Consider the following 27,241-nt stretch of genomic DNA (forward strand, 5'->3'; position numbering starts at 1 on the left):
ACCCGAGGAAAGTGTGGCGGGGTCTACAACACCTGACAAACTACAAGGGCACCCCATCGGAGGCAGTAACTGCTGACACTTCGCTGGTGGAAGAGCTGTACAACTTTAGACCGCTTTGAAGTTCAAAAACCCCACCTTGCTCCTGCTCCTCCTCTTCCTGTCCACCACCTTGCTCCTGTCCACCCGCTTTGAAGTTCAAAAACCCCACCTTGCTCCTGCTCCTCCTCTTCCTGTCCACCCATGCAAGTGAACGGAGCGTTCCACGGCATTGAGAAGACCCGTTTAATAAAGGCCCATGATATTTCTGTATATGGCATAGATTTCTCCTCAGATTAGGCCAATAAAGCAATAACAAAAAAAACAACAATAAAGGTTGCATTCACCGGACATTCATCCACCAGTATTTCTATTTGTAGTTACTTTTAAAGGGGACATATACCACCAGGTATGAGTGTGATTAGCCATTACAAGCCGTTTTGAAAATGTGCAGCTTCTGATTTCACAGGTGGGCGTGAGGATAGATGAGCAACGTTTGCTATAGTCCACTGGGTAGGCTGGTAGACTGATCAATCTAGCACACATCTAGGTGTTGGACACGCCCACCTGGGAGCAAACACTGAAATGTTTGCTCATTCCACATTCACTCAGGTCTGCATCCAACTGTTGAGAAAGCATTTACTTTTCACATGTGGTTTAGTCTAATGTAGGCACTGCAGTCCAACAATATCCCCTCCATGCACTTATGGAACATATCCTGATGTTGTACACTTGGCTTCCAATATTAAATACGTTTCCCATTTAACAGATTTATCCAGTCCCCATTCTTTAGATGTACAAATGGTGCCATTACTTTCCCCTATACGGCCTGCTCAGCATTTGCACACATGCATCACCATGACTGGATGCTTATTGCATCCTGCAGTGCATTTAGTCATCTATAGACAATCAAGTTTAATGAGCATTACAGCTATCAAGTCAACCAACCTGCAAGTTTTATTGAATTCTCTGAGCATAACATCTTTATCTAAACCATTGAACAGACCCAAGTATAATAAATTGCTGTTAGGAAGCATAAAGTGCCGATGGTTTAAACACTCCCAACTAGGAAATGAGTTGAAGCAAAAAGGTTACACCCAAAGATGAACAAACTAATTTAGGCACCGTTCTGTCAAATTTCAGTCGCATTATTGACCCTTGTAGAAACCCTAAAAGGTAATTGTGACAATTGAACCATGTTCAGCATACGAGTCAATAAAGATAGATATTAGAAGAATTTGCTTAAGAACTCCAAATAGTGCGCACACAAGAGTTAGGAAACCCAACATACTCCAGGCTCAATTTATACCACCAGGTGTGAGTGTGATGTGATTAGCCTTACAAGCCGTTTCAAGCTTGTAAGGCTAATCACACTCACACCTGGTGGTATAATATGTCTCCTTTAAGAAATACACACCACAGAGGCTTGATTAATTGTTCTTTATTATAGAAATGGGTCCAGAAGATAACTCATTGGAACTTTGTACACGGTTTTGACCCGGACGTCGCAGACCTGTCAAAATCATAGAGGGTTAATGGTGTGGAAATTACAATTGGCCAATTCAGTTATCTTAGTCATACATACCATCGATTTCATTACCGTGACTTGGACACTGGCCGCTGCATGGCCCGTCCATAATGTTATTGGCATCACACAGCACCACGTCACAATGGACAAATAGCTATAAGGGAGATTTATGCAATTACATATTAGCTTTAAAGGGACACTGTAAAAAATTACTCCCATCTAGTGGTACAATTGTATATTGCATTCAGGCTAATAGTGCTCGCTTGTTCAAAAACTACGGAGGGCAGTATGTGCCAAGAAGCTGTGTCATGACATCCAATGCTACCTCATCGAGTGATGAGGTTCATTATTTCAAACTGCATTGAATCATTAGTGTAAGCTAATGATTTATGAGTACTTATTCCTCGAGCAAGATAGTGAATTATTTCAGTCATCATTCACGCTGGCTCAGAGTGATAACGCGTTTGCATTTCCTGTACCAAGTTATGCTTTTTGTCCCTCTCGGCAGTTCATAGACCGGAACATGGAAGCCTCCATGAAGCTTACCCGTCCTATGTTACTACATATTAATTATTCTTCGCTCAGGAGGATTAGTGAGATTTTTGGCAGAGATAATTCACACCAATGAGGACTTATTTATGAATGAATACGTTGATTTGAGGTAATAAATGACTTAAAATATTACAGTGTCCCTTTAAAAACCAAACACTTTCCATTTTGATGTTACCTGATCACTCAAGAAATCTTGGTCCATGGCAAAGGCAAACATCTGGCCCTCAAAGCGTTTGTAGTGGGAGGGGATCTGCACTCTGGAGTCAGTGTAGACGGGATGGAGCACCACCCTGTTTGGGTCCAGTAGGTTCGGACATCTGGAGGCATTTCGAAAAGAGAATTATACTGCGGTTATCTGCAGATGGCACTCCCATCATTGCCTACAGATCATGGTTTAAAAACTGTTGCAACATTAATTTCACAGCAGCCATCCCTTCACATCATCAACTGAAGAACACAAAACAGCCCTGGGATTAGCGTCCATGTTCCCCAGATACTAAACATTTTAAATGCATTTCATGGTTCTAGATGTTCAGTCACCCATTAATAATAAGATTCCATCTGGGTAGGGATGAGCCGTCAGCCGTCAGTGTTGCCCAACAGTTCTCCAACTCCAATGACACATGGGGGTTGGTGGAAATCAGCTCCACCTCGAAAAAGAAAGGCTCTTGGAGGTATTTTGGGATAGGGTATTCCTCAGGTCCATGGAACATTGTGTAGGAATCATCTAAAACAAACCGTACCAAAGCATTACATTTCACGCCATCAGTGACAGACACTTATAAAATAGAAGGATAACATTAGTAAAAGGGCTCTAGTGTTCAAGCGGGGGGGGGGGGGTTAAAAAAGAAAGTATCCTTAGGTTTGTCCATCTGTTTACATATGCCAGTTGTTCTGCTCAGCAACACTCAGGGAGAAGCCCAGACATCTAGGAGGAACCCTACCTGAGGCCATGCGCATCACCACCTCCAGGCCCCCTCCCGCAGGTTCCGCATACGGCTCATTGTTTGCGTGTGCGGCGATGAAGCTCAGAGAGTTTGTGGCGTTGTAAGCATAGTAGCACTTAACCTTCAACCTGCGCAAGTGATTATAAAAAAGGAAAAAGACGATTACACACTTCCAAGCAGTACCACTATGCCTAGCAGGCCTCTTCAAAGGCCAGGGTTACTTGAGGTCTTGCATGCATTTTGGTAACCAATAGTTGTCTGGCAAGCATTTCTTGTAGAACTCACTCGTATTCAGGGTCATCTACCCCAGTCATTGACTCTGGGAGAGAGATCTCGTTCTCATACAGCAACACATTGGATAGAAACTAAGAAGAAAAACAAGACTCATGCAAGCTTATTCAGTGGACAACTTAAAGAATTTTAAACAAAAGTAAACCGAGGCCCTCTACCTTTCTGGTGGTTCCACAGGAGTTGACTGAAAAGGTGAAGGAAGCAAATCGGTCGTCCGTGTAGACTGGGCCGCAGGTGGGGTCGTTGAGGGTCAGCTGACTGAGGTTCATCGTAGGAACAGACTCAAATTTGACAGCCATCGCAGTCATGGTACCATTTGGATAGCATTCTGAACGGTAAAAGAAAAAAAATCTGAAGCGATTGTTTTGACAGATTTAAAACCATCCCTGTATTCTTTTTTTAACCAACCTGTTAGAGTGGAGGGAAAACTGCAAGAGACCGAAAACGCTTGAAACACCTCACTGGTTTCTGGATAGCGCAGAGACATATCTAGCCTGCTTTTGATGTGAGAATGTTCAATCACCTGGAAGGGAGGGGGGGGAGATTTACCAAATGATGTTTAACATTTATAGCCATGAGGGGCATCATAAGGATATGCAACCATAGCGCTGGGAAGCATTTGGCCCGTACCTCAAACACGGCACTCTGGTCTGTAAACGGCACCGCAAAAGCGATATACGTTCCATGGTCAGTCAGGCCATATTGCTGAGCGAGGGTCGGGGTCAGCGATCTTTTGCCCAAATAAATTTGAAAGTGGAAGTCTGGTGTCCCGTAATTCACTATGATGTCGAAGTCCTCATGAGCACAGCTACCAGACAGCACAGGAGCCACTGCATGTGAAGCACATACGGAAATTGATGCAGTAACTTAACTGTAAAAGTGTATTTTTGCTTTAACTGGAGATAGAAATCTTTTCCATCAGAATTTCATGTGGGCCATTTATTCACGTGATAATTTTTATAGTTAATGCCCAATGTTAAGCATTCGAGTTGTAATGTAGTTGTAGGCTAAGCCTCTCCTCTGCTAGAGCACACCTTGATCTACCACCCTAGACTCCAGATCCACAGCGTAAGCAAGCGAAGAAGAATCGTGCAAAACGTGCAGGCCGAAGACCAAATGAAGAGTATAGAGGGTTGTCCCCTCTTCGTTCTATTTGAAAGATAAAACACAAATTAGGTTGAGGCTCCACTTAAATAACTTCAAACCAAGCTTAATTGAATTAAACTTCAAGGTGATGGGAGGAAGCTTACAGTTTTCAACACAAGGGAGTCCGTGAAGGGCACTTGCAGTGTGAAGGTCTTGAAGCCGTTTTGGGAGCCCAGCTCCTGAACATTAAAGCCCCTGGCGTTGCACTCGGCCACAGACAGAACCACGCCGGAGAGGGTCATGTTCCACAACGCCACGTCAGCCGCAAAAGTCCCCAGAGACACCCTGAACAAGTGCTCACCCTGAACGGTGTCTGTGGGGAACAGTGGAGGGGTGCATTACGGGGTGGGATGTAGAGAGAGCTTCCATTTTTCTTTTCCACAATGAGCACACAGATGCAAGAGCACTCACTGTCGATTAGTTGTGGCTGCATGTGCGCCATCGGCGTGGTGATTGAGAAGAGGACTTTGTATCTGGTCACCTCCCCATTCATGTCTTCAGCCCACAGCAACTCCAGCATTGGCGCAATCGTGTACGACGTGTAGTATTCGTTGTCCTTAACGGCGCTCTGCACGAGGGATTGGTCAATGTTTCACAGTAGCTCCCCTTGTCCTCAAATAACCCTCAGAAAAGAATTAATTACATCCCCCTGTGAAAGACAATCCTAATCGGGTTAAAAGTGTCAAACAGACCTTCATGTAGCCACCGATGGCCCCCACAGGTATTTTAGTGATGATGTGCACATCATTGATGACTAGAGTGTACTGCCTGGCAGCCATCTCTTCAGCATCCAGCCTTTGGCCATTGACACCCATGTGCACTTCCAACAGCTTGAACCTGTCAGCGGAGATGAGTGGGTCAATGTGCCTGGGCATAAACCAGGAGATGGTGTTGTCCGTGACGGAGAAGCCACCTGCAAAGGAACCCAAGTTAGTTATTAAGGGTCCTCTATTCGTCTCCTAATTTGAGAAAGCCATGGTTCAGTGTAGGGTCAGAAATATTTTCTGTAATTGAGTCAGGGAATACAGGCTGCCTTTCAATTACAGTTGTGTGAAGTAAAAACATTTCAGGTTGTTTAGTTTCAAGATCTTACTGCCTTCTACTCTTCAAATCTTACATACAACATCAGAGCACAAGTCCCATGAACCAACAGACCTGTCGGACAGGCTACAGCAGTGTCAATCTGAGAGGCTATCCACTTCTTCTGAAATATGGTTGACACGTGAAGAATGGTCATAGGAACCCCGGCCACCTGTAAAAAGCAGAGGACAACACATTTCATTTACAATATTGTAATTTATATTTTGGCATGCATCTAATTTGAACAGTCAAACTTATGTTTGCCTCAGAATATCCTTAAAAGTGGCCGTGTATCCATTACATAGTTCAAAATGGTAAACCTCTAAGGAAATCAAGTGGTGAACGTAGTAGATTATAATAATCCAATAATAGTTGGATTATTGAAGACATCCCATTGCTTAGACCGAGACAAAAGCTGGTCATGTTTATCACTCGGCATCACCCTACTATCTACGTAAAGAGCAACCCCACCCCCAGTGTCATTATAGACTCCAGTCCAAACCCAGGAATCAGGCTCACTTACATCTTGTTGGTAGGCCTCTGGTGCAGTCGGAGAGCCTCGCACAACCAATCGAGTAGGTCCGTTTGTAACCCCATAGCCTTTCCCCAGGGCCTGGGTCACACTCATGGACCTCTCATCAGGGCTGAAGAACACAATGGCTTTGATCTGGAAGGCACTGCTGTGCCGGTCCTGGGGAGCACACATCAGTCAAACTCATTGGACCATTTAGACAGACATATTTCACAGCTCACAGCGGCCAGACCATGTGTTCAGCAGATCGCCGAGGGTCAGCCGGCTTGTTCCACTCTTCGTTCAGAGGGGAGAAGGGAATAGGTTGGGAATCATCTTGAAGCGCCCTCCTCACAGACACCTAGAAAGAAGAATGCCAGTCTAAAGTAAGTGGCCAGGCAGAGACATCGCCCTACCCCTCAACGTCAAGTGTCCCAGCCTTGATTTGCCCCCCCCGCCCCCAACCTCCCCGTATGCCCTCCCCCCCATGCAGTAGCCTTCTGCATTCACTTGCCTCCATATAGTCGGGGTCACAGATTATTTCTCGGGAGGCCCATGCGGGATAGTGACACGTGTCAGATACATGGTACGTCTCCTCCTCATCCGCGGCACCATAGACCCGTAGATTGAGAGTGGTGGTGAAATCTCTATCTTCCTGCAGGAATACGTTAGAAAAGGCTGATCGTAATCTAAATCGGAATACTGCCACCCAATACTTTGTTACTGAGGAGGACTTTAATGGCCAACGTTACCACATTGTGAGCGAAGCAGTTCTGCAGGGAGATGTAGAGCTCGATGTGTCCCGGGTGGTTCCACAGGCTGATGCCACATTGAGAGGCCAAGCGTTGGGTAACAGGGATGATGGAATTATCTAAGGACACAGCCGATGTAGTCACACATCTACAGATGCAGTGCCAAAGTACTGGATAGATAGATCTGCCAACTTACTGTAACCAACAGAAACTTCCAGAAAATTAAGGCCGAGTGGACCAGCAATCACACGCATAACATTTCCTAAACAGTCTACCTGGATGCCTAGAGAACAACACAGACCACCGATCAGAATTACACAGCAAAGACCCAAACATGGATTGACAACGATTGGGTAACTTTAAAGACTAGTGCATACTTATAGAGGGCTTTGTTTCTGCTTGTATGGTTACAACTAATATCAGGCACAAGACCAGCCATCTGAAACATCAAAATACATTTTAAAACAAAGACATTTAACTAGAGGAGCTGTATCAAAAGTCAACTATGTCAAAGAAACTCAATTAAAAGGGCCAACCTGCTGTAAGGACCCATGTCAAGAGAGTGAGTGGCCCAATCGATAATACTTTCTCCCTGCCCTGCTCCAACTATTTATAAGGATTGACTGTCAAACAGGAAAGTTTTGTGTTGCAAATAAATCCATAACCAGGTGTTCTGTATTCAGCCCAATCAGACTAATTGATAAGAGCGTGCAGGTTGGACGGTTATCCTAAACTGGATTATTCCTGACTAAAAAAGGGGCAGGTCATCTAGCATAATGAAATGTAAGCTAATCTGTGTTTGAGTTTCCTCCACATTGTTTGATTTTAATAATAATAAGAATTTGCATACTACACCCTCATGATTTAATTGAATTCAATTTAATATAGCTCAGAAGAATATCTACAAAACCAAAAATATCAACCACTAAGCCTTCACTCCACAAAGAAAATAATAAGACTCTTCACTGATCAATGTCCATTGTCCAATGATACAAACCTGTTGGTTGATTCTGTGTTACTTAAGGGCCATTTATCTTCACGGTGTCTAGGTCTACCTGCATGGTCTTTTTAAATGAATGTCATTAATTTAATTGGGGTATAAACATTGCAAATGCTGGAAGATTTCTGGACTACACTTTCACTAAATTGGTAATGATCCCTTCAATGACCAACTCCTCGGCAAAGACCATCTTAAATAGGCGTCAAGAGGCCTACATTTTTGGCATAATGAATATTTTAGAATCATGAGATATGTATGTAGGCGATATACAGTATAAGGTCCAGCTCTCCCTCCCACTTCCATCACATTCCTCTCCTCTTCTCTAGCCCCTCTCCTCTTCACTTGCCCCTCCCTCCTCAAGCGAAGATCACCCAGAGCCGCGTGCCGCCCCCCCTGCCTCCTCCCTGCAGGCAGACCGTCCAGTTGAACCGAATCAAGTCACCCTGTCGGAGCGCCGCGGCAGGCTTCACCGACTTTCATCCATTTACCTAAATCACAAGCACCCGGAATGTGCATGAGGAAACTTTACCCAGCGTTACTTTAATGGAAAGAAATGCTGCGTTAAAAGGTAGGTTTTAACTTCACCCCTTTGATAACCAACAAACCCCTGTTTTTTCCGATTTGTTTTTCGTGTGTTGACGTTTGGCAATTGCTTGTAGTAGTTCCGCAAAACTTAATCTTCGTTTAAGTATACATGTTTCACTAACATTTACAATTTTTAACCGGACCATTGTAATAATTGCGTTGAATAAATGCATTGGGCTCAGTTTAAATTTGTTGCCTTTCGTTTTATTTGAAGTTAGTGATTCGTGGAGTGATGATCTCCAGGCCTACGTGAGCCTCGGGAGAGGCAGCGGCGGCTTTCCTACTGCTGCGCTCTATTGATTTTCTTCAGAAGACTAATGTACTTCACAAGCGATGCCCTCAAAATGAATACTAACCGATTCAAAATGAATACTAACCGATTCAATCTGGAATACAGTTTTTGTGCTCCTGATGTTTACAGTACAGCTGCCATTTATTGCCTTTATTTATATTTCCGTTATGTTTATGTACAATAATCCAAATGTCACTGTAACCCTCAACTGATCTTCCATCTCTCTTTCTGACCAACTACTACCACTCCCACTACTACTACTACTACTACTTCAACCACTTCTCCGGCGTGCGGCTCCTCAGCACCATGGGGTACGGCCAAATCCTTCACCTGCGCGGGAGCGACGAGGACCGCGTCCACCTCAACGTGGGAGGGGAGCGGCACCAGGTAGAGCGGGGCACCCTGCTCCGCTTCCCGCACACGCGGCTGGCCCAGCTGCTGCGCTGCCAGGGCGAGCCGGGCATCCTGGAGCTGTGCGACGACTACAACCCCGCCGACGGCGAGTACTACTTCGACCGGAACCCCCGTATGTTCCTGTGTGTGCTCAACTTCTACCGCACGGGCTGCATCCACATGATGGAGGAGCTGTGCGTCTACTCCTTCAGCCAGGAGATCGAGTACTGGGGCATCCAGGAGCTCTACCTGAGCCCCTGCTGCAGCGGCTGGTACCAGGAGCGCAAGGAGTACATCGAGGACCGCGAGTGGGACGTGCGCAGCGACGACCAGCAACAGCCCAGCCTGGACTCGTCCTTCGAGGAGCTCTCAGGGTTGGACAAGGACCTGGACAAGTTCAAGGGCGCGTGGTGCGGCGAGACCCGGAGCTACATGTGGCTGCGGCTGGAGGACCCGGGGCACTCGTGCTCCGCCAAGGTGATCGCCGTGGCGTCGCTGGCCGTGGTGCTGACCTCCATCGTGGCCATGTGCGTGCACAGCATGCCCGAGTTCCAGCGCACCGACGACAACGACAAGCCCATCGAAGACCCCGCCTTCGCCGTGGTGGAGGGCATTTGCATCGCCTGCTTCTCGGTCGAGTTCATCCTGCGGCTGATCGCCGCGCCGTCCCAGCGCAAGTTCCTGGGGAACCCGCTGAACATCATCGACATCGCCTCCATTCTGCCCTTCTACATCACGCTGGCCTTCGAGACGGACGGGGAGCACTCGGAGGAGAACGAGGACCTGGAGAACGTGGGCAAGGTGGTGCAGGTCCTGCGCCTCATGAGGGTCTTCCGGATCCTCAAGCTGGCCCGCCACTCCATCGGCCTGCGGGCCCTGGGGGCCACGGTGCGCCACAGCTACCAGGAGGTGGGCCTGCTCCTGCTCTTCCTCTCCGTGGGCATCTCCATATTCTCCGCGCTCATCTACTTTGCAGAGAAGGAGGACGACGACACGGACCTGGGGACCATCCCGGTGGGCTGGTGGTGGGCCACCATCACCATGACCACGGTGGGCTACGGGGACACCTGCCCCGTGACGTTCGCAGGGAAGATCGTGGCCACGCTGTGCATCGTGTGTGGCCTGCTGGTGGTGGCCCTGCCCATCTCCATCATCTTCAACAAGTTCTCCAAGTACTACCAGAGGAACAAGGCGCTGGAGAAGCTGAACCTGAGCCAGGAGAAGAGGCAGCAGGAGGCGGTGGACCTGCCGTACTACGACATCCGAGACCTGTACACCCACAGCATGTACCCCTTCATCGGAGGCCTGGCCTTCAAAAGCAGCCTGAGCAGCTTAGGGAGTGGGACGCATGCTTCAAGGGTCCGGGAGGTAGATTAAGGGGGCATCAAAGTGACTGTTACCACTGTGGATCTAGCTGCTTTATAGATGCAGTGCATAGGGAAGCCTTTCAGGGGACAGCTCTCCTGTCGTTAGCCATGCCTCCTGCAGCTCCTTCTTGGATAAGATGGATTAGACATTTCATTTTTGACCTAAACGGTCAGCACATCTGACCGTTTAGACCGAAAGATTAGAAGTATAATTATTCAATTCTAGCTTCCAGGTTGGAGGGACCTTTTTCTGCCCCAGATGAGGATAAAAATGATGCATGTGTGCCATAACGTTAATGTTCCTCCAGGTAATGCTCTGTATCGATTGGTCCGCTTTGTGGGACTCCGGGCCAGGATTACATTCAAAAATAGAAAAGTTGAAAGTGGGACTGACACTAAATGCACCAAATGATGGATGAGCATGGCCCATGTCAATTCCAAATGGGCATGAACAAGCAAAATGGCTTTTTAAAAATACATTAGGTAAGTAGTTGTTTAGCATAGGTGATTACATTCATACGGCACATAAGAGATACATCTCCTATTTGCCACATATCTATTTTACTGAGCAAGTAAAGATGTAGAATTTCCATCTAATTCAACGTTGTGGCATGCCATGCAAGGGTTTTAAAATAACAGTGTCAGAAATGTAATAAAATACCAGTCAACCAATAACCATGTATCTGACTTATGACGGTATCATAAAAGCTATGGCATCCTCGTTCACCTGATTTACTCGAGGCTACGTTGGTGTCTAACAGAGCTCCTGTCAAAACATCTGAATAATTACTACTTTGCATATTTACTACAAAATAAATAATGTAAGTGAAGTGTGTCCGTATATATAAATACAAACACACATATGTCTCACTGGTTGCATTATGTATCCCTCAATATACATTTGACATTTAACTCTATCTCCTCTTTTATATAAAATAGTCTCCAAAAGGGGTTTTGGAGAAAGGAGGCATTGGATTTGTATGCTTGTAGTTTTCTACTTCTTAATAGCTATAGATTTCCTGCCCCGTTCCGTCAATCCTGCTCGTATGTGCTGCTCCCCTCACAGTTCCTTCATTCATCTGTCCAAATACACATATACATACACACAAATATATATATACACACACACACACTCACACACACACACTACACACACATGACTAACTGGGTAATTGCAGCTAGGTGCAAAATTAATGGATAACTGCAATGTCTGCTTTCCCTTTTCCCTTTTTAAATTGAAAGTTACTTGCTAATGTGTTGCATGATAACCCTTCACCCAGCTCCACTCTTTATGAAAGAAACTGCTGTTTAAGTTTCGCTTATATGCTCAATATATGCACCAATATATGCACCCTGGGCACCATAGGCATTTGTTCAGGACCATGTGTTGGCGAAAAAAAAAGCACATTACAAAGATGCATGGTTTGCATTTTAAGGAAACAAAATCGATTTTGTTAAGACAAGCAGCCAGGATCAGATAGTCGAAACTGAATAAAGAAGCTTATTCGACTTTGATTATTTGTTAATGCTAGTTTGATGACTTTGCCTCCACGGTCAGCTCGATGCCCAGTGTCGGGATGATGTGATAATGTTGGGTTATTAGCATAAGAACAAGGCCAGCAGAACTGGCTTTCATAATGGCTGACGACGCCAATAAGAGGACCAATGGCCAAAATGGTTTTCTAGTACACAAACAATTATGGCTGTTTGATTGTGTTTTGGGCACTCATTCCTGTGGCTAAAAGCTGAAGCAAGCAGTGTAGACTTAATCAGAGGTTAGGCCAGTTTTACTGGTGACTTCCCTGGTGGTTTGTCCTTAGCTTTAGGCTACTCTACCTCTAAAGGCTAAGGGAACCTCTTCACTGGCAGCTGTTTTGGTTGCTTCACCTTTACTGTCACTTTTCGGTGTCTCCCCAACTCTATCAATGAGATGGACCTCCCTGTCTGGGGAGAATCCAATGTTCATAATCCAATGTTGAGCTTCGCTTGGTTAAACAAAGTGTAACCCAGCGATCAAACGTTGGCCGTCAGGGGATGTAGAGAGAAGGGGTGGGTCCCCCCATGTTGCTCGGATCGCAGCATACAGTAAAGGTCACTGCCATGATTGATAGTGAACAAAGTTCTACCTTAAAGCTGGAAAAGTAAAATCATGTAGTGTTTCCTTATTTTATTTATTCATTGATTGATTTATTTTGAGAAGCATTTCAGGTTACAAATTATTGCCTACGAGCTTGTGGGGGGTTGGTAGCGTACGAGCGGTTTCTCGGACCCTGAATGAGCCTGAAGAGATTATCAGGCGCTCGTGTGAATTCAGAGGAGAATTCAGTTGAAGCCTTGTTTGGCTGAATGGAAATGGCAGCGTCTCACACGCTGATTGGTTGGATTTGTCTTCATTACGCTGTAGTATTTGCTGACTCTACCAACGGCCTATTCCTCTGATCTTTAGCCTCTAGGTTTTTTGCGACTGTGGTTTGCTGGACTGCTAATCTCTAGCCACGAGGCTCATCATAACCGCTTTCACTGTCACACTAACATCAGTGGCATGGTTTTAAAGGGGACATTATACCACCAGGTGTGAGTGTGATTAGCCTTACAAGCTGTTTCGAAAATCTACCCCATATGACATAACTTGTGGGTGTGTCCACCTAGATCTGTGCTGGATAGATCAGTCTACCAGCCTACCCAGTGGACTGAAGTAAACCTTGCTCATCTATGAAGCAGCACAGATCTAGGTTGACAAGTGATGTCATATGGGGCAGATTTCCGAAACGGCTTGTAAGGCTAATAATCACACTCACACCTCACTAAAATAGTTAGTTGTGCATCAGACTAATCAAAATAGATGGACATTTCCTGTCTCTATCCCACCTTAACCTTCATCCCACCTCAGACCACCCTAATGTCATCTTGAACCAAACAAAATGAACAAGGCATTAGCGATTAGCTGTTATGAATCACAGACTGAAACCCTTTCGCCATTACCAAGGGAGGGACTAAGAGTGATCTGCTGTCCCAGGTGGGCCCCGTTCTCTGTCTCGCTGCGGGGGGGTTGCCCCGGGATGTGTGTCGGTGGGGTGGGGGGCTGGTCGGGCCTCTTCAAGCAGGGCTACAGCGAGCAGCACTGAGCCCTTTAACACCCAGCAGCCTCCCCCTCTCCATCCATGGGGAATAGCCCATGCTGCCGCAGAGTAATTTAAAACTTGTTTGCTGGAAGAGGTTACACTGGCCGCAGCGTAAACACTGCAAGGTAACACTCAACAAGACACACACGCACGCAGACACACACACACACACACACACACACACACACACACACACACACACACACACACACACACACTCAAACACGCATGCATGCACACACAAACACTCACAAACACACGCATGCATGCACACGCACACAAACACACACACACACACACGCACACACACGCACACATTATTGCTACGCTAGGCTGTTCTGAAAGCTACTTACCAAGGTGACAAAAGCACGGTACGCTAAACCAAGTGGATTGCGTTAATAAAGAACACACATTCATGTTTTCAAGCATCATTTAACACCCCTCCTATTACATCCCATGACAGGGGCGGAAGCTGTGTTGGTGGCTGAGGCGAGCAGGGGATGAGAAACAGCCACTGAGGGCTGCAAAGCTTTTAGCGGAGAGGATGAACAAGCACGCGCCGCTCCTTATCTGGGGAGACCTAAAATGGAGAGAGCGAGAAACTGTGTGTGTGTGTGTGTGTGTGTGTGTGTGTGTGTGTGTGTGTGTGTGTGTGTGTGTGTGTGTGTGTGTGTGTGTGTGTGTGTGTGTGTGTGTGTGTGTGTGTGTGTGCAAATGAGAGAGGGAGAGAAGGAGAGCTAGAAAGAGATAAAGAAAAGGCTTTTATGGCAGTAGCAAAGAGGGTTGGGGGGGTATTGTGCAGGCTGCTAATGACTCAGATGATGGGGTATCTGGAGGGGGGGGGGGGGTGATATGTGAGGAGGACAATACGGCTCCATATCCTGCTCAAACCTCTGCTGTCATGGAGGTTTTGAGAGGGGGCCTGTAGCGAGCAAACCCATGATGTTCTGAAGGAGCCATGTGGGAAATGAGCTCACCAAATAGCATGATGTGTACGGATGTTTCGATGCGGCATTGTGTGTGTGTGTGTGTGTGTGTGTGTGTGTGTGTGTGTGTGTGTGTGTGTGTGTGTGTGTGTGTGTGTGTGTGTGTGTGTGTGTGTGTGTGTGTGTGTGTGTGTCTGTTTGTGCGCACCATGCACAAAATGTTTTAGCAAGCAACCGAGGATGTCCGACCATGATCACATCATTATTGATCAGTTGAAAGGCCTCCAGAGCCACAGCAATAGTGGGGCTAATAACTAAGATGAATGACAACTTCAGGTCAATGACTCCATAAAATGACCCCCCCCCCCCCCTCCCCCATGAGACCATTACCTAGACGCTGTCACGATGAAGATCTTTCCCCTTGGTATCGATGTTACGACCCTCCCTGCTGTGTCATTCCCACCTCAGACTGCAAATCAACACAATTAAACTTTGTTTTAATCTTTCCACTTTATGGTGTTTATATTGCAGTGACTTGCAGGCCATTAAACAAGTCTTAATTCCAAGCAGCTCATAAAGTGACGATGAAGAATGATGACGTCAAAGTCATTGTCCTCCGTTTGGCTTAACCCCTCACAGGCAAGAATGGGAAGACCTATTTAAGGAGACATTTTGTGTTGAGGCTGCATGAGTTCATGTTGGTCGACGTATCGTGGTCGGAGACAATACATCAGCTCTGCTACAGACAGATATTTTATAAATATTTGTAATGGTGACAAATTGCGTCATAAATAACGTAATTTTGCACAATGTCCCGGTTATTTCAGTTGTGTTGTTTTTTCATTTTGTTAAAGGTTGGACCAATCCACTCTTTGAAATGCTGTGTACTTTGTGGAGACGAATGTAATCACATAGTCTCATTTATAAGTAATGATGTAACCCTCCTCCCCCCCTCTCTCTTACTCCCCGTCTCTTCCTCCCCCTGACTCTCACACTCGCTCTATGTCCCCTCAGCCCCCCCCCCCCCCCCCCCCCCTCTCTCTCTCTCTCTCTCTCTCCTTCTCTCTGCCTCTCCCATGGCTACAGTGTCAGGGCCCTGCAGTGTCCTCTCAAGGTGATGTGGGGGGGGGCGTTCTGCTTGCCTTCCCTTGTTTTTAAAGGATGTTATGAAGCCACAACATGCCCTGGAGATCCCACATCCAGCTCGTGTGTCACAGGGGTTTGTTGTTGTGGGTCGGTTGACTCCAAGCCAAAAGATACTGGGTTCAATCCCCGGTGTCGGCACACTAACCTGAAGTTAGGTACCCAGATGTTTAGCCTCGCCCTAAATGACCAGTATCAGATCCTGGTCTCTTTGGTTACGTTTTTGTTTAATTATTAAATAGTACCAGCTGGCTGAAATACATTTTCAGCCCAAACGAATGAACTAATCTCACAAAGTGTTTTAGAATATAAATAACAACTTGATAGTAGGGTAGTGTTCTTTTTCATTAACCTCACTTACTGTAACTGCAAAAATGTAATTCTACATACATTTTTGCTAATTGCTAATACATCCAATTAGAAATGGTCATGTATTGCCGGATTGGTTATTAAGGGGGGTTACATATACGTACTATGCATCTGTATCCACTATACACACACTAACACTCAAATGTAATGCCTATATAATCCAGTTATAAGTGTAAAATAACACTGGGGGGGTTCTTCTTTTCAAGGAGGTTGATTTGGCATGGGATCTCAATTTAGGGGACAGGCCAAAGTGTTGAGGCATAGATCTGTCTTCTGCTGGCCGAACAGACCCAGATGTAAGCAGACTGACAATGCACTGAAAGTAAAAAACGTTTAGCTTCCTGGCACACAGAGCCATGGAGCAACGGACTGGCTGTGTGGACGCTAGGAGCCCACAACACCAGAGTGACTTCAACAGTTGTACAGGCTCTGGACCAAACGTTCACAGTGGGTCAACGGGCAAGGGGACAAGAACGTCCATTGTTATTGTTGAAACAGAAATGGGCAAATCCACAGACATTTTAGAGAAGATATTAATAGGGGAAGGAAAACACATGAGAAATGATATAGAATAACATGAATAATAGCTTTAAAGTCCAAGCACAGTTTGAAAAATGTGAACAAATTTGGGCTATGGCTAGATTTACACAGAATTAGCAGTTATTATATATATTATATAAAGGTGTTATTGAGTATTATATTTTTTAATTTCAATTTGAATAGTGTTGCCCGGCAACACTATTCTTTTTACCACAAACCCAATCAACTGGAGCATCTTGTTCTGCAGCGGCTCTGTATCACGGGGCATCGTGTTACTCCAGCTGTCCCACAGAGCCAACGTGCATGCCCAGTCACAACAACAACCCCGGCGGAAACACAGAGCCTGTGGCAGGAAACAGAAGCGTTACCAACGGTGAAACTACTTCAGCCCCGCCCGCCCTGTAGATCCTCTTTAGTAAGGCAGCAGTCAGGGCAACTGGCAGTTCGCCAGTGATGTTTTAGCTGAGCTGTGAAGTCCTTAATTATTATGTTCTTAAGCATCTTAAATGGAGGCAGATTGATTTGGAGTCATTGGACCCTGTTGTTGGGTCCCCATAAATCTACCGCTTAAATTGCTTTCATCAGATATTTAGGCTTGGTTTGCTTTCTTACCATAGATTTATTTGATTGCCTTTGTCAATATAAAAAAGCCGAACAATTTCAAAAGAATCGAAGCCTTTCTCTCTCTCACACTAAACCTATTATGCTTTTCCTTTTGAAACAACAGTCTTATTTCTGCTGATAGACTTCTGCTGTGCACAATAAAGAGAGATAATGGTGGTGGGGGCGGTGGGCTGTTGAGAGAGTGAGGCCCCGCTCTCTCTCTCTCTAAATCCCAGCCTCAGGAGTCAGCTTTACACACAACTATTGAAAAGGTGCCGATTAGTTACACCGGGCATTCCAGAGGACACTGCATCGTGAAGTCCTTCACTTTCCATTAAATTGGCAATAACTACGAAGAAACAATATTCTGCAAAATACACTTTACAGAAAATAAACCCTGGGGTGAACAACAATGTGAGATAACAACGTTTAAAAGGTGGCAAACCTTTTTTATTGCCTGAGCTCGCCAAAATAACTTGTTGCTTTCTGCCATGCAGGCAGAAAGACCTCCGTTGAGGACGGCTCGCATTTCGAAGCAAGCAGCTCCTGATTGGATTACACTTGTGCTTATGATAGCACTCTCTCCAGACGCTATTCTCTAGCAGCTAAAGCTAAACAGCGTAACAATAAACAGTTTGGACACACATCAATCTGGGCTAGATTGAAACTACAGGCATGACTTCCTCCGGTTTATGCTGAAGCAGTTTGAATCCAAGGCGTTCCGTCGCTGGATCGGATGAGAGGGGGACACCTGACTGGAGGACAGAGTCAAAGTTACAGTGAGAGGTTTATGTTTAGTCATGTGAAGTAAGGAGAATCACCTTATTTAAAATATGACATGCTTTGACCGCATGAATGTTACCACTTATAAATACGAGATCACAAAGAATACCAGGGTTGGGGATAGCGGCTATGATGATTCACTGCTCCGATTAGGGCCTGGAAAGGGTACAGGATGGGGTTGCATCGGTTTCTCACATCTATTGAGACCTTGGCGTTTCTCTGCAAGTTCCCACGTCCCATGAAATGCAGTGCGTCAACTGTCGTTAATCTGAATCCATTCCGTTGGTGTGTGGTCTGTAATCGATGATCTAATTCAAGTCATCAGGGAGTTGGATCCAGACCTGCCAACTGTGACCCTGGCCAGCAAGCAGATTACAGAATGGATAGATTTATATATGGATGGAATGAGGATTGGAGATATGGAGGGGTGGATGGGGGGAGGTTTTCCTCCTGTGTACCTATATATCTTTACATTTATTTTTAGGAACAGTCTATTCAATCATATTTCTCATGTAAGAAGTGCTCTTCTCGCTACTTCTGAGCTTCCTCGTTGTTCCCCCTTCGCCGTTAGATGAGGGGCACGGCCCCTAGATGAGACCCAGCATGTCCCTTTCAGCACGCCGCCTGCTCTCGCTATCACTAATGGCGCGCTGGCGGCCTGCCCGGCTCCACATCGATCTGCAGCCGTAATGCTGAGGAATCCGCCATCGCTGCTAATCAGCCACGCCCTATTCATCCCTCTCCCTCTCCCCGTCCCCAACCCCATCACCACCATCACCCCCCCCAAAACACACACAGACACCCACGTGCACAATACTACCCCCCCTTCCAATAGCACCACCCACCCCCCCTTCTCTCAGTACGGCCACCCCATCATCAGCCCCTCCTCCAATGCAACCACCCCCAGACCCCCTTCTCAAAACAAATATCAACACCACCCCCTCCCCCATAACACCACTCCCTCTCCCAATGCCACCATCACCCCTTCCTCCCAATACAAACACCACCCCCCCCCCCCCCCCCCCCCTCCTCCCAATACAACCACCACCACCAGCCTCTCCACCCCAGTGCCACCACCAACACCAGCATCATCAGCCCCCTCCCCCAAGTACCACCGCCACCCTGGTAGGAATCCCTCCATCATTCCCAGATGTGTGCAAGGTCTCCTCCACATCATATCGAGTTGCCGTGAGAGCAGAAGAGGTGGGGCAGGTGGCGCCAACAGATAGTAGTGAATTATTGAGACACCTGCCCCCCCCCCCCCCCCCCCAGCTGCCTCCATCTCCATCTCCGTGCCCTACGAGAGGAGAAGGACGTTCGCTGACGACCCTATATGATAGATGCCCTATGATAGATAGGCGTGTGGGAATCCATCAGATGGTCCTGGTGATTTGTCTCTGTCCTGGAGGAGCATGAAGCTAGTGGTTGAAAAAGACGGCCGGCTCGGCTTGTTTTGGGAAACAGTTCCCTCGCAAATGAGGCTCCCGTGTCGAGTGCCACACTGTTGTGCTTTTAATCAGGGTTGTGATGAGTTGTGGTTCACGGTTTGATGGAGTGAGGCTTCTCCTTATCTAATCAATATTCATGCGTTGCGTTTCAAATGTGAACCTCGGCAAAAAAGCAAAGAAAAACTGATAACTGCAAGACCTGGGTCAAAATGTTGTGTTTACAATAGAAACATCCAATATGATATGTAGATAACATTTAGGAACTAAATATTATAGCATAAAAGCACTCTTCTAATTTTATATCTTGTCTGACATAGCTCATCCTAATCATCTGGTAGTAAAAAAGAACTGAATATATTTCATAGATGTAGAGCGCCATGGGGAGTCTGTTCTGTTTTCCTTCACTAAGTTTCCTCTGAAGGGCGCCACTACGCTTACAGAGATGTCTGAATTACGGAAGCTGGTGGCTTTGAATTTCTTTGTGTAAAAGCATCCAATGGGGAGAGAGCAAGAAACAAAAGACCATTGATTTCTCTCAGGAAGTACGCTCTGGGAAGGCAGGAAATTGATTGAAATGACTAGATGTAGGAAGTCATACACTGAGTGCATTCGGCTGAGCTGCCACCACCACCAACTCTGTTTAATCATCTTAGTCCGGGCTAACTCATTTAAAATAAAAAATAATATGTTTCAGTGATGCAGTTCAGTTGCCCCATTTCGCAGCGTCGACACAAAGTACCAACCACTTCATAAAATGAAAGCCAACATTAATCCATGTTGGGGGGGGGGGGGGGGGGTTGGGACGATATTAAGGTGATAGATTAACATCTTGTTTACTAACCTTCCTTGGGGAATTAAAGTGGCAAACAGTGAATTACACTCTGTTGCACTACAATTTGCCTATTGGATCCTCCTTCTACTCCTCCTGCTGGCTTTGAATACCATACAGGGAGCCAATGGCAGGTGATGGGGGGGGGACCTGGGTCATGTTCCAGGAGTACACAAAACAACACTTCTAACACAGCAAAAGCCAAGTCCATCAAAGCCCGGGGAAAATGTCAGCTCAGTAGGCGCCATAGATCTCTGCTCGGTACACTCCCTGAGACACATCCAGGGACACCCAGAGACGCCACGCCTCACCCCCCAACACCCCCCCCCCCCCCCCCCCACACCCCCGGTCATAATTTACTGAAACCGTAGCAGATGAATGGGTCAGCGTGTCGAGGACCACATCTCCAAGTCACGATGCTCACGTCTCCCCCCGCTACCTCTCCCCCCCAGCCCCTCTCCCCCCGCTACCTCTCCCCCCCAGCCCCTCTCCCACCACCACGTCTCCCCCCAGCCCCTCTCCCACCACCTCTCCTCCCAGCCCCTCTCCCACCACCACCTCTCCTCCCAGCCCCTCTCCCACCACCACCTCTCCCCCCAGCCCCTCTCCCCCCACCACCTCTCCTCCCAGCCCCTCTCCCACCACCACCTCTCCCCCCAGCCCCTCTCCCCCCACCACCTCTCCTCCCAGCCCCTCTCCCACCACCACGTCTCCCCCCAGCCCCTCTCCCACCACCACCTCTCCTCCCAGCCCCTCTCCCCCCGCCACCTCTCCCACCTTCCCCCAGCCCCTCTCCAACCACCCCCTCTCCCCCCCAGCCCCTCTCCAACCACCCCCTCTCCCCCCCAGCCCCTCTCCAACCACCCCCTCTCCCCCCCAGTGCCTCTCCCACCACCATCACTCCCCCCCACCAGCTCTGCCCTTAGCCCTCTCACCACATCCCCGGTCTGCACGAAGGCTGCTGGATATACACTGCTCTGGATATACACTGCTCTCATAAGCTGTTCTGGAGGATGCGTTTAATCCCGCTGAGTGAGATGTTTGGGTGGTGGTTGGAGCAGCAGCGAGTGGATCTGTAGAGCGGCCGCAGACGGGGTCCTGGGGGGTCTTTCTGTGCGCAACACGACACCGACCGAGCCCATGGGCAAGCTGAGTTCTTGTGAGATGCATTTGAAGAGGGGTAGACAAATAAGGGATGTCCTGTACTCTGAAGCAGTACTTTGGTGTACGTACGCAGCCTCGATTGACATTCTGCTCAGGTTAAAGTAGTTAAGTACTTGGTATGAAATATACTCAAGTGCCAGGCTTAAAAGTAGTTAATCATCTTAGCCTCATATTTAAATATGTAGACACATTTCTGCAGCATACATTTCACTGGCCTTTGAGTTTTGCTTACATTGTGAAAATGCCCTTAGGCTTGCAGACGAACGGTTTCTTAATAAATTAACACACTGGAAGAACTTCCACCCTAGTTGGGAAATGTGTGTGGGGGTGGTGGTAGAAGGTTGAGGAAGAGGACAGCTTGACAACCAATCAAAGCAAGTGGATGGACAGGTCAAGGGGTCTGATTAGATCGCCAAGGCCAGTGACCATAGGCTGTTAGGTTTTGTTTTGAACCGAGGGCGATCTTTCACTTGTATGGCTGGTGGGAGACATTACACCAGAGGCTCACTGTGCAACAGCAAGGCCAGGCAAACATTGGCCAAACAACACCGATGATGGCTGGGACATCACATCTAACCAGAGAGCTGACCAGGGTGCATTAAGGTGCATGCACACACATGCCCGCACACACACACACACACAGACACAGACACAGACACACACACACACACACACACACACACACACACACACACACACACACACACACACACAAACACACACACACACACACACACACACACACACACACACACACACACACACACACACACACACACACACACACACACACACACACACACACACACACACACACACACACACACACACACACACACACACACACTCGTTTACACACACGTGCACAGGTGCACAGATGCACACAAACTGAAAAAAACACCAGACACACACCAGAGTGACATTGACCCGCCTGTCACGGGTCAAATATGAAGAATGGCCTCGAGTCTCACATTTCATTAAAATGTTCCTCTTTCGGAGGGGGACGTAAATTACACTCACATCTTCATTTGCATCAGTTGTTTGACCTTCGACCCCGCCCGCTTCACTTCCAACCATTGATCACCCCTCTATATTACGCACCCCCGTCATTTCAACGACATTGATCTGCCCTTGCCCCCGTCGCACTCTAAATCTCTCCCAGCATGAATGTGTCCAGCTCCTCTCCCTCCCCACCAACCTTAAGCCTTCTGCAGTCAGAGTCACTGTGTTCCTGAGGAGGGACATCTGATCCTCACTACAAAGGGCCGGGATTTACTCAAGACTCACACTGTGTGTGTGTGTGTGTGTGTGTGTGTGTGTGTGTTTGTGTGTGTGTGTGTGTGTGTGTGTGTGTGTGTGTGTGTGTGTGTGCGTGCGTTTGTGCGTGTGTGTGTGTGTGTGTGTGTCTCTCTCTCTCTCTCTCTCTCTCTCTCTCTCTCTCTCTCTCTCTCTCTCTCTCTCTCTCTCTCTCTCTCTCTCTCTCTCTCTCTCTCTCTCTCTCTCTCTCTCTCTCAGAGCTTGAGGGCTCTGTTGTGAGGTGAATGGTGCATCGTCTAACTGGGCTCTCTTGCTGTTTTCTGCATCCGATGGCCCACTTCCAAGTCAGATGAACCAACCATTGTTTTCATCTTCTTTTCTTCTTTCCTTGAAACAGGAATCTTACAGGATCGTTCGTAGGATGGATCTATAGAGGGATGGGTTGATGAATATTAGATAGATACATGTTATATACTTATATGACAGATGTAAAAAGAGATAGAAAGAGAGATAGAGAGAGAGAGAGAGAGAGAGAGAGAGAGAGAGAGAGAGAGAGAGAGAGAGAGAGAGAGAGAGAGATAGATAGATAGATAGATATATATTGTATTATGAGGTTCATTGAGATAACTATATACAGACTGAATTTGGAATAGAGAGGAATTGATACATTATCTTTTAATTAAAATAGTTGATTGTATATAGATTGTGTCATGTTATGAATGCAGACCAAGTGAGTAGTAACAGATTTTGTCAGCCTTTTCCAAACGTTTCAGCATAAGTATACCTGATTAAATACAACCACCAGAAATAGATTCAATCTCTAAATGAGTGAATACTCTGCTTCTAAGGACCTTTCCAAAAATGTGTGTGAAATGACACCAGTTGAAGGCGGTTGGCTCTCTCTAATTTCCAGTCAAACGGATTCTACTTCATCCACTAATGTGACCGGCGGCCTGGCCCATTAAATGGCTGTCTTATGGCGCCACCACTGTCCTCCCTCAGCAACACATCCAGGACCACACCCCCCAGAGCAAGGACCAACATGCCCCCAGAGCAGACCCCCAGAGGGGAACCCCAGAGCAGACCCCCAGAGCAGACCCCCAGAGCAGACCCCTGAGAGCAGACCCCCAGAGCAGACCCAGAGCAGACCCCCAGAGCAGACCCCTGAGAGCGGACCCCCAGAGCAGACCCCTGAGAGCAGACCCCCAGAGCAGACCCCCAGAGCAGACCCAGAGCAGACCCAGAGCAGACCCCCAGAGCAGAACCCCCAGAGCGGACCCCCAGAGCAGACCCCTGAGAGCAGACCCCCAGAGCAGACCCAGAGCAGACCAAGGGCAGACCCCCAGAGCAGACCCCCAGAGCAGACCCCCAGAGCGGAACCCCCAGAGCGGACCCCCAGAGCAGAACCCCCAGAGCAGACCCAGAGCAGACCCAGAGCAGACCCCCAGAGCAGACCCAGAGCAGACCCAGAGCAGACCCAGAGCAGACCCCCAGGGCAGACCCCCAGAGCAGAGTCCCAGAGCAGAGTCCTGCAAGTCTGTAGATGAATAATGTTGTAATTGTAATACTGGCTGCTACCTAAAAGATATATATAAATATTGGCCATTGTGATCAAATGTGCAATAGTATACAATTATGACTGCTACCACTAGGCATACCATTAGCCTTGCACACACTAATACGACCAAAAAGCAATTCTAAAAACATTAATAATCGAGCCTTCATTCAATAACCTTCATGTTTGCCTACTGAATGCACTATGTACAGCACTTTGGTCAGTGCAAATTGTTATAAATGTGCTTTTATACATACATTTTACTTACTTACTTACTATATAATTATACATAAATAAAGGCCAAACAATAGAGGGCCAAACAAAGTTAATCCACTGCCGCCCCCTGTTGGTATAAAACAGGAGGGACATTTACATTACAGTAATTGCTCCTCCAGATGAAGAGCGATTAATGTTCGTTTGAAATAGGATAATGTATATATTTTATTTCGCTGACATATTCTACCACGTATAGGCCTACATACACATATTATATAAGTCCTAGCCTTATATAATAGGCTAACACTTTACCATGTGTTAGACTATCTTTTTAAATTATTCAACCATGGGAGGGGTAAGTATACCCTGGACGCAATATATTCGAGTGTTGAACACAATTCCTCAATAGCTTATTTGGTTTAGTTAACAAGTGTAAACAAGTGTAAACAAGTGTCTTCGTGCCAGTACAGCCTCCTGTTACTGTTGAAGTTGACATTGAATCATGAGGAGCTTATGTCATCCTGCAGGTGCGGTCAGGAGGATTCCCAAAGAACACCCGAGGAGCCCCTTCTTTATCAAGGACACTCCGCTGAGAGAGCTCCTTCAGCATCCACTTCATGGTTCTCAATGGAAATAACCTCTTAAATCTGTGGAAGTGGAAGCCTGGCCGACCTAAACGACTGAAGGAAAATACTTCCACAGAGTAAAGGACGTTTTCTGACCCTGGTCCATCCATTGTTGACCCCGGTGGGAAACCTTTTAGAGACTGAAGACTAGACTTAAGACTGTGAATGTTTATTTTGCTTGGTTTCGGCCTGCTAGAGTTGGTAGGGCCTACGTTCAAATTATTCGATTACAGATCAGGCATGGATTAGCTGCTTTAGGCTGTTTAGTGATTTTACATACTTGATTCTGCAGTTTGACTTCTTGATGTAGCCTATTCTGTGCTAATTGTTTGCATGTGCAATGGTTCTTTCTGTGCATGTGCTATTTGGTATCATTCCGTGCATGTGGTATCATTCTATGCATGCAGGTATCATTCTGTGCACAATATGCATTGCTGTTCGTTCCATTCGTGCTCCTATAAAATGCCTCTGGTGGGCTCCTTTGTACAGGCCTCTGTCCACTGACTGTTGCATGGTTTGTTGGATGGTTTTGTGGAACTTTTTTGTTCCAAGGCGTTTGATGTGAACTGTGTAGTTCAGTCAGTTTGGTAGATTAGTTGCTCCAATGAAACGATGGTGGGAACTGTTCACCTGCTGCGCCCCCTCCTGGAAGGGAAAGGCAACTCCCCAGCAGAGCGGTTTAAATTCTTCTCCAAAAGAGTCTTCTTCAATTAGAGTAAACGTAATGGCTATTTGAATCCTTAATAGCAGCAGCACGTTTACACATGTACAGGACATATGCATACAAGTCTTAGTACTGCTTGTTACTTTTAGTTCAATTTAAAGGAGCCTTACCATCAGCTTCAGGAGTTCCCTGTTTAGATGACGCTGGTGTATTTGAGCCATGAGGTGTTTTAAGATAACTCTTAACACTTGCAAGCAAATAATATAAATTAAAATTGCAAATCAAGGTAGAATAACAATGACTTTATTAAAAGATGTTTCCATGTACATTTGCTATTGGGTAATCGAATAAACTAAACTATTTCCATATGTCTGAGTGGCCTGTTGCCTGTTGATGATGATCAGACATGTCATACAAGGATACATTTACATAAGGACTATCTGTATATCCCTATGAACAGGGAGAAGAGAGCACCCTGTATACAGGTGTGTCTACCCCTCAGAGGTGATGGGAGTCGACCTGGCGGTCCAGTCCTCTGAGGACCAGGAGGCCTGGGGTCCCTCCCCCTGGACCACTGAGCTGGCCCTCAGACCCAGTGTCAGTGAGGAGGAGGCTTCAGTAGACCTGATCATGAAATGACCAGGTCTATGATACAACCACATGGTTGCATGGTCATTTGGTAAAAGTATTGCTCATTGGTCATTTGTACCAAGAACATAGTTTAGAGGTATGTTATAACAAGGGAAGTTAATTAGAAATTACTAGAGACTAATTTAGAAAGGACTGGTTCTGAAAAATTTAGGAAGCTTTCGTAGGCCTCTTCTTGATAATATAATGCTCATACAAATTAGTGTGTGCATCACCTCCCTTATGGCAATTCAATTAAAAGGAATTGGTCCAGTTTCGCATTTTCTATGTAAGATTATCTATGAGTACTATAAATGCTTAGGATGCTGCCCCAAATCCTGGAGGCGGACAGATGATTATAGTATGGTATGAAATGCTTTGTCTCTTAATGTACCCCTTATAAGGTCAGCCTGTTCTTCCTGACCCTCCCACCTCTTGATAAGGCACCACATGTACTCACCATTAGATAATCAATGCAATTTTATAAAGTCTAAAGTCTTTTCCACTGCCAGACTAACCGTGTACTTACACCCTTAACTATTATACAATAAAGTATTATAGACATGATCCTAAAAATGAACTACCCTTTTTATACCCATTTCTAAATAGTTATTATCTAAAGCTCAACCTTCACCAAAAGTGTCCATTGGTCTTTCTAAACGTAACCCTGCAGCCAGTCTCTCCTATCCTTCTCATGGACCTTTAAAGAAAGATCCTTCTGCACAACACCATACTCTTACCTTTCTGAACACCAGATCCGGTCGTCGCTGCATTTTCAGGTCTTTCACTGGCCTTGTATATTCTCATTAATAATGAAAAGTCCTTGCCTTCCAGTTGCCGGTTCAACGTTTTGGTCTCCGTGCAGAGCTCCAGACTGGTCCTCCTCGAG

The 27,241-nt window shown here is 46.5% G+C and overlaps 2 protein-coding genes across 3 annotated transcripts; one reads left to right on the forward strand and one right to left on the reverse strand.

Annotated features, from left to right (window-relative positions):
- Nucleotides 1-1,440: 1,440 nt before the first annotated feature.
- Nucleotides 1,441-7,485, reverse strand: LOC130374906 (uncharacterized). The gene is made up of 21 exons (XM_056581888.1): nucleotides 7,380-7,485; nucleotides 7,221-7,282; nucleotides 7,040-7,126; nucleotides 6,844-6,962; nucleotides 6,606-6,746; nucleotides 6,345-6,452; nucleotides 6,104-6,271; nucleotides 5,656-5,752; nucleotides 5,193-5,413; nucleotides 4,912-5,068; nucleotides 4,605-4,813; nucleotides 4,389-4,503; nucleotides 3,985-4,184; nucleotides 3,763-3,877; nucleotides 3,513-3,682; nucleotides 3,349-3,428; nucleotides 3,061-3,191; nucleotides 2,657-2,843; nucleotides 2,292-2,433; nucleotides 1,622-1,718; nucleotides 1,441-1,549 (listed from the first exon to the last, which is right to left on the reverse strand). Exons 1-21 carry the CDS (start codon nucleotides 7,394-7,396, stop codon nucleotides 1,467-1,469), a joined length of 2,706 nt encoding a protein of 901 aa, XP_056437863.1. The 5' UTR covers nucleotides 7,397-7,485; the 3' UTR covers nucleotides 1,441-1,466.
- A 101-nt stretch (nucleotides 7,486-7,586) lies between these two features.
- kcns3a (potassium voltage-gated channel, delayed-rectifier, subfamily S, member 3a) lies at nucleotides 7,587-11,376 on the forward strand. 2 transcript variants are annotated; one of them, XM_056581322.1, is made up of 3 exons: nucleotides 7,587-7,626; nucleotides 8,170-8,411; nucleotides 9,023-11,376. In XM_056581322.1, the coding sequence occupies exon 3, from the start codon at nucleotides 9,027-9,029 to the stop codon at nucleotides 10,488-10,490; it is 1,464 nt and encodes a 487-aa protein (XP_056437297.1). In that variant the 5' UTR covers nucleotides 7,587-7,626; nucleotides 8,170-8,411; nucleotides 9,023-9,026; the 3' UTR covers nucleotides 10,491-11,376. The 2 variants fall into 2 exon arrangements, with proteins under 2 accessions (XP_056437297.1, XP_056437298.1); XM_056581323.1 differs by lacking the exon at nucleotides 7,587-7,626 and adding an exon at nucleotides 7,798-7,992.
- Nucleotides 11,377-27,241: the final 15,865 nt, after the last annotated feature.

This window comes from Gadus chalcogrammus, chromosome 21, assembly GCF_026213295.1.
Source record: "Gadus chalcogrammus isolate NIFS_2021 chromosome 21, NIFS_Gcha_1.0, whole genome shotgun sequence".
Taxonomy (NCBI): Eukaryota; Metazoa; Chordata; class Actinopteri; order Gadiformes; family Gadidae; genus Gadus; species Gadus chalcogrammus.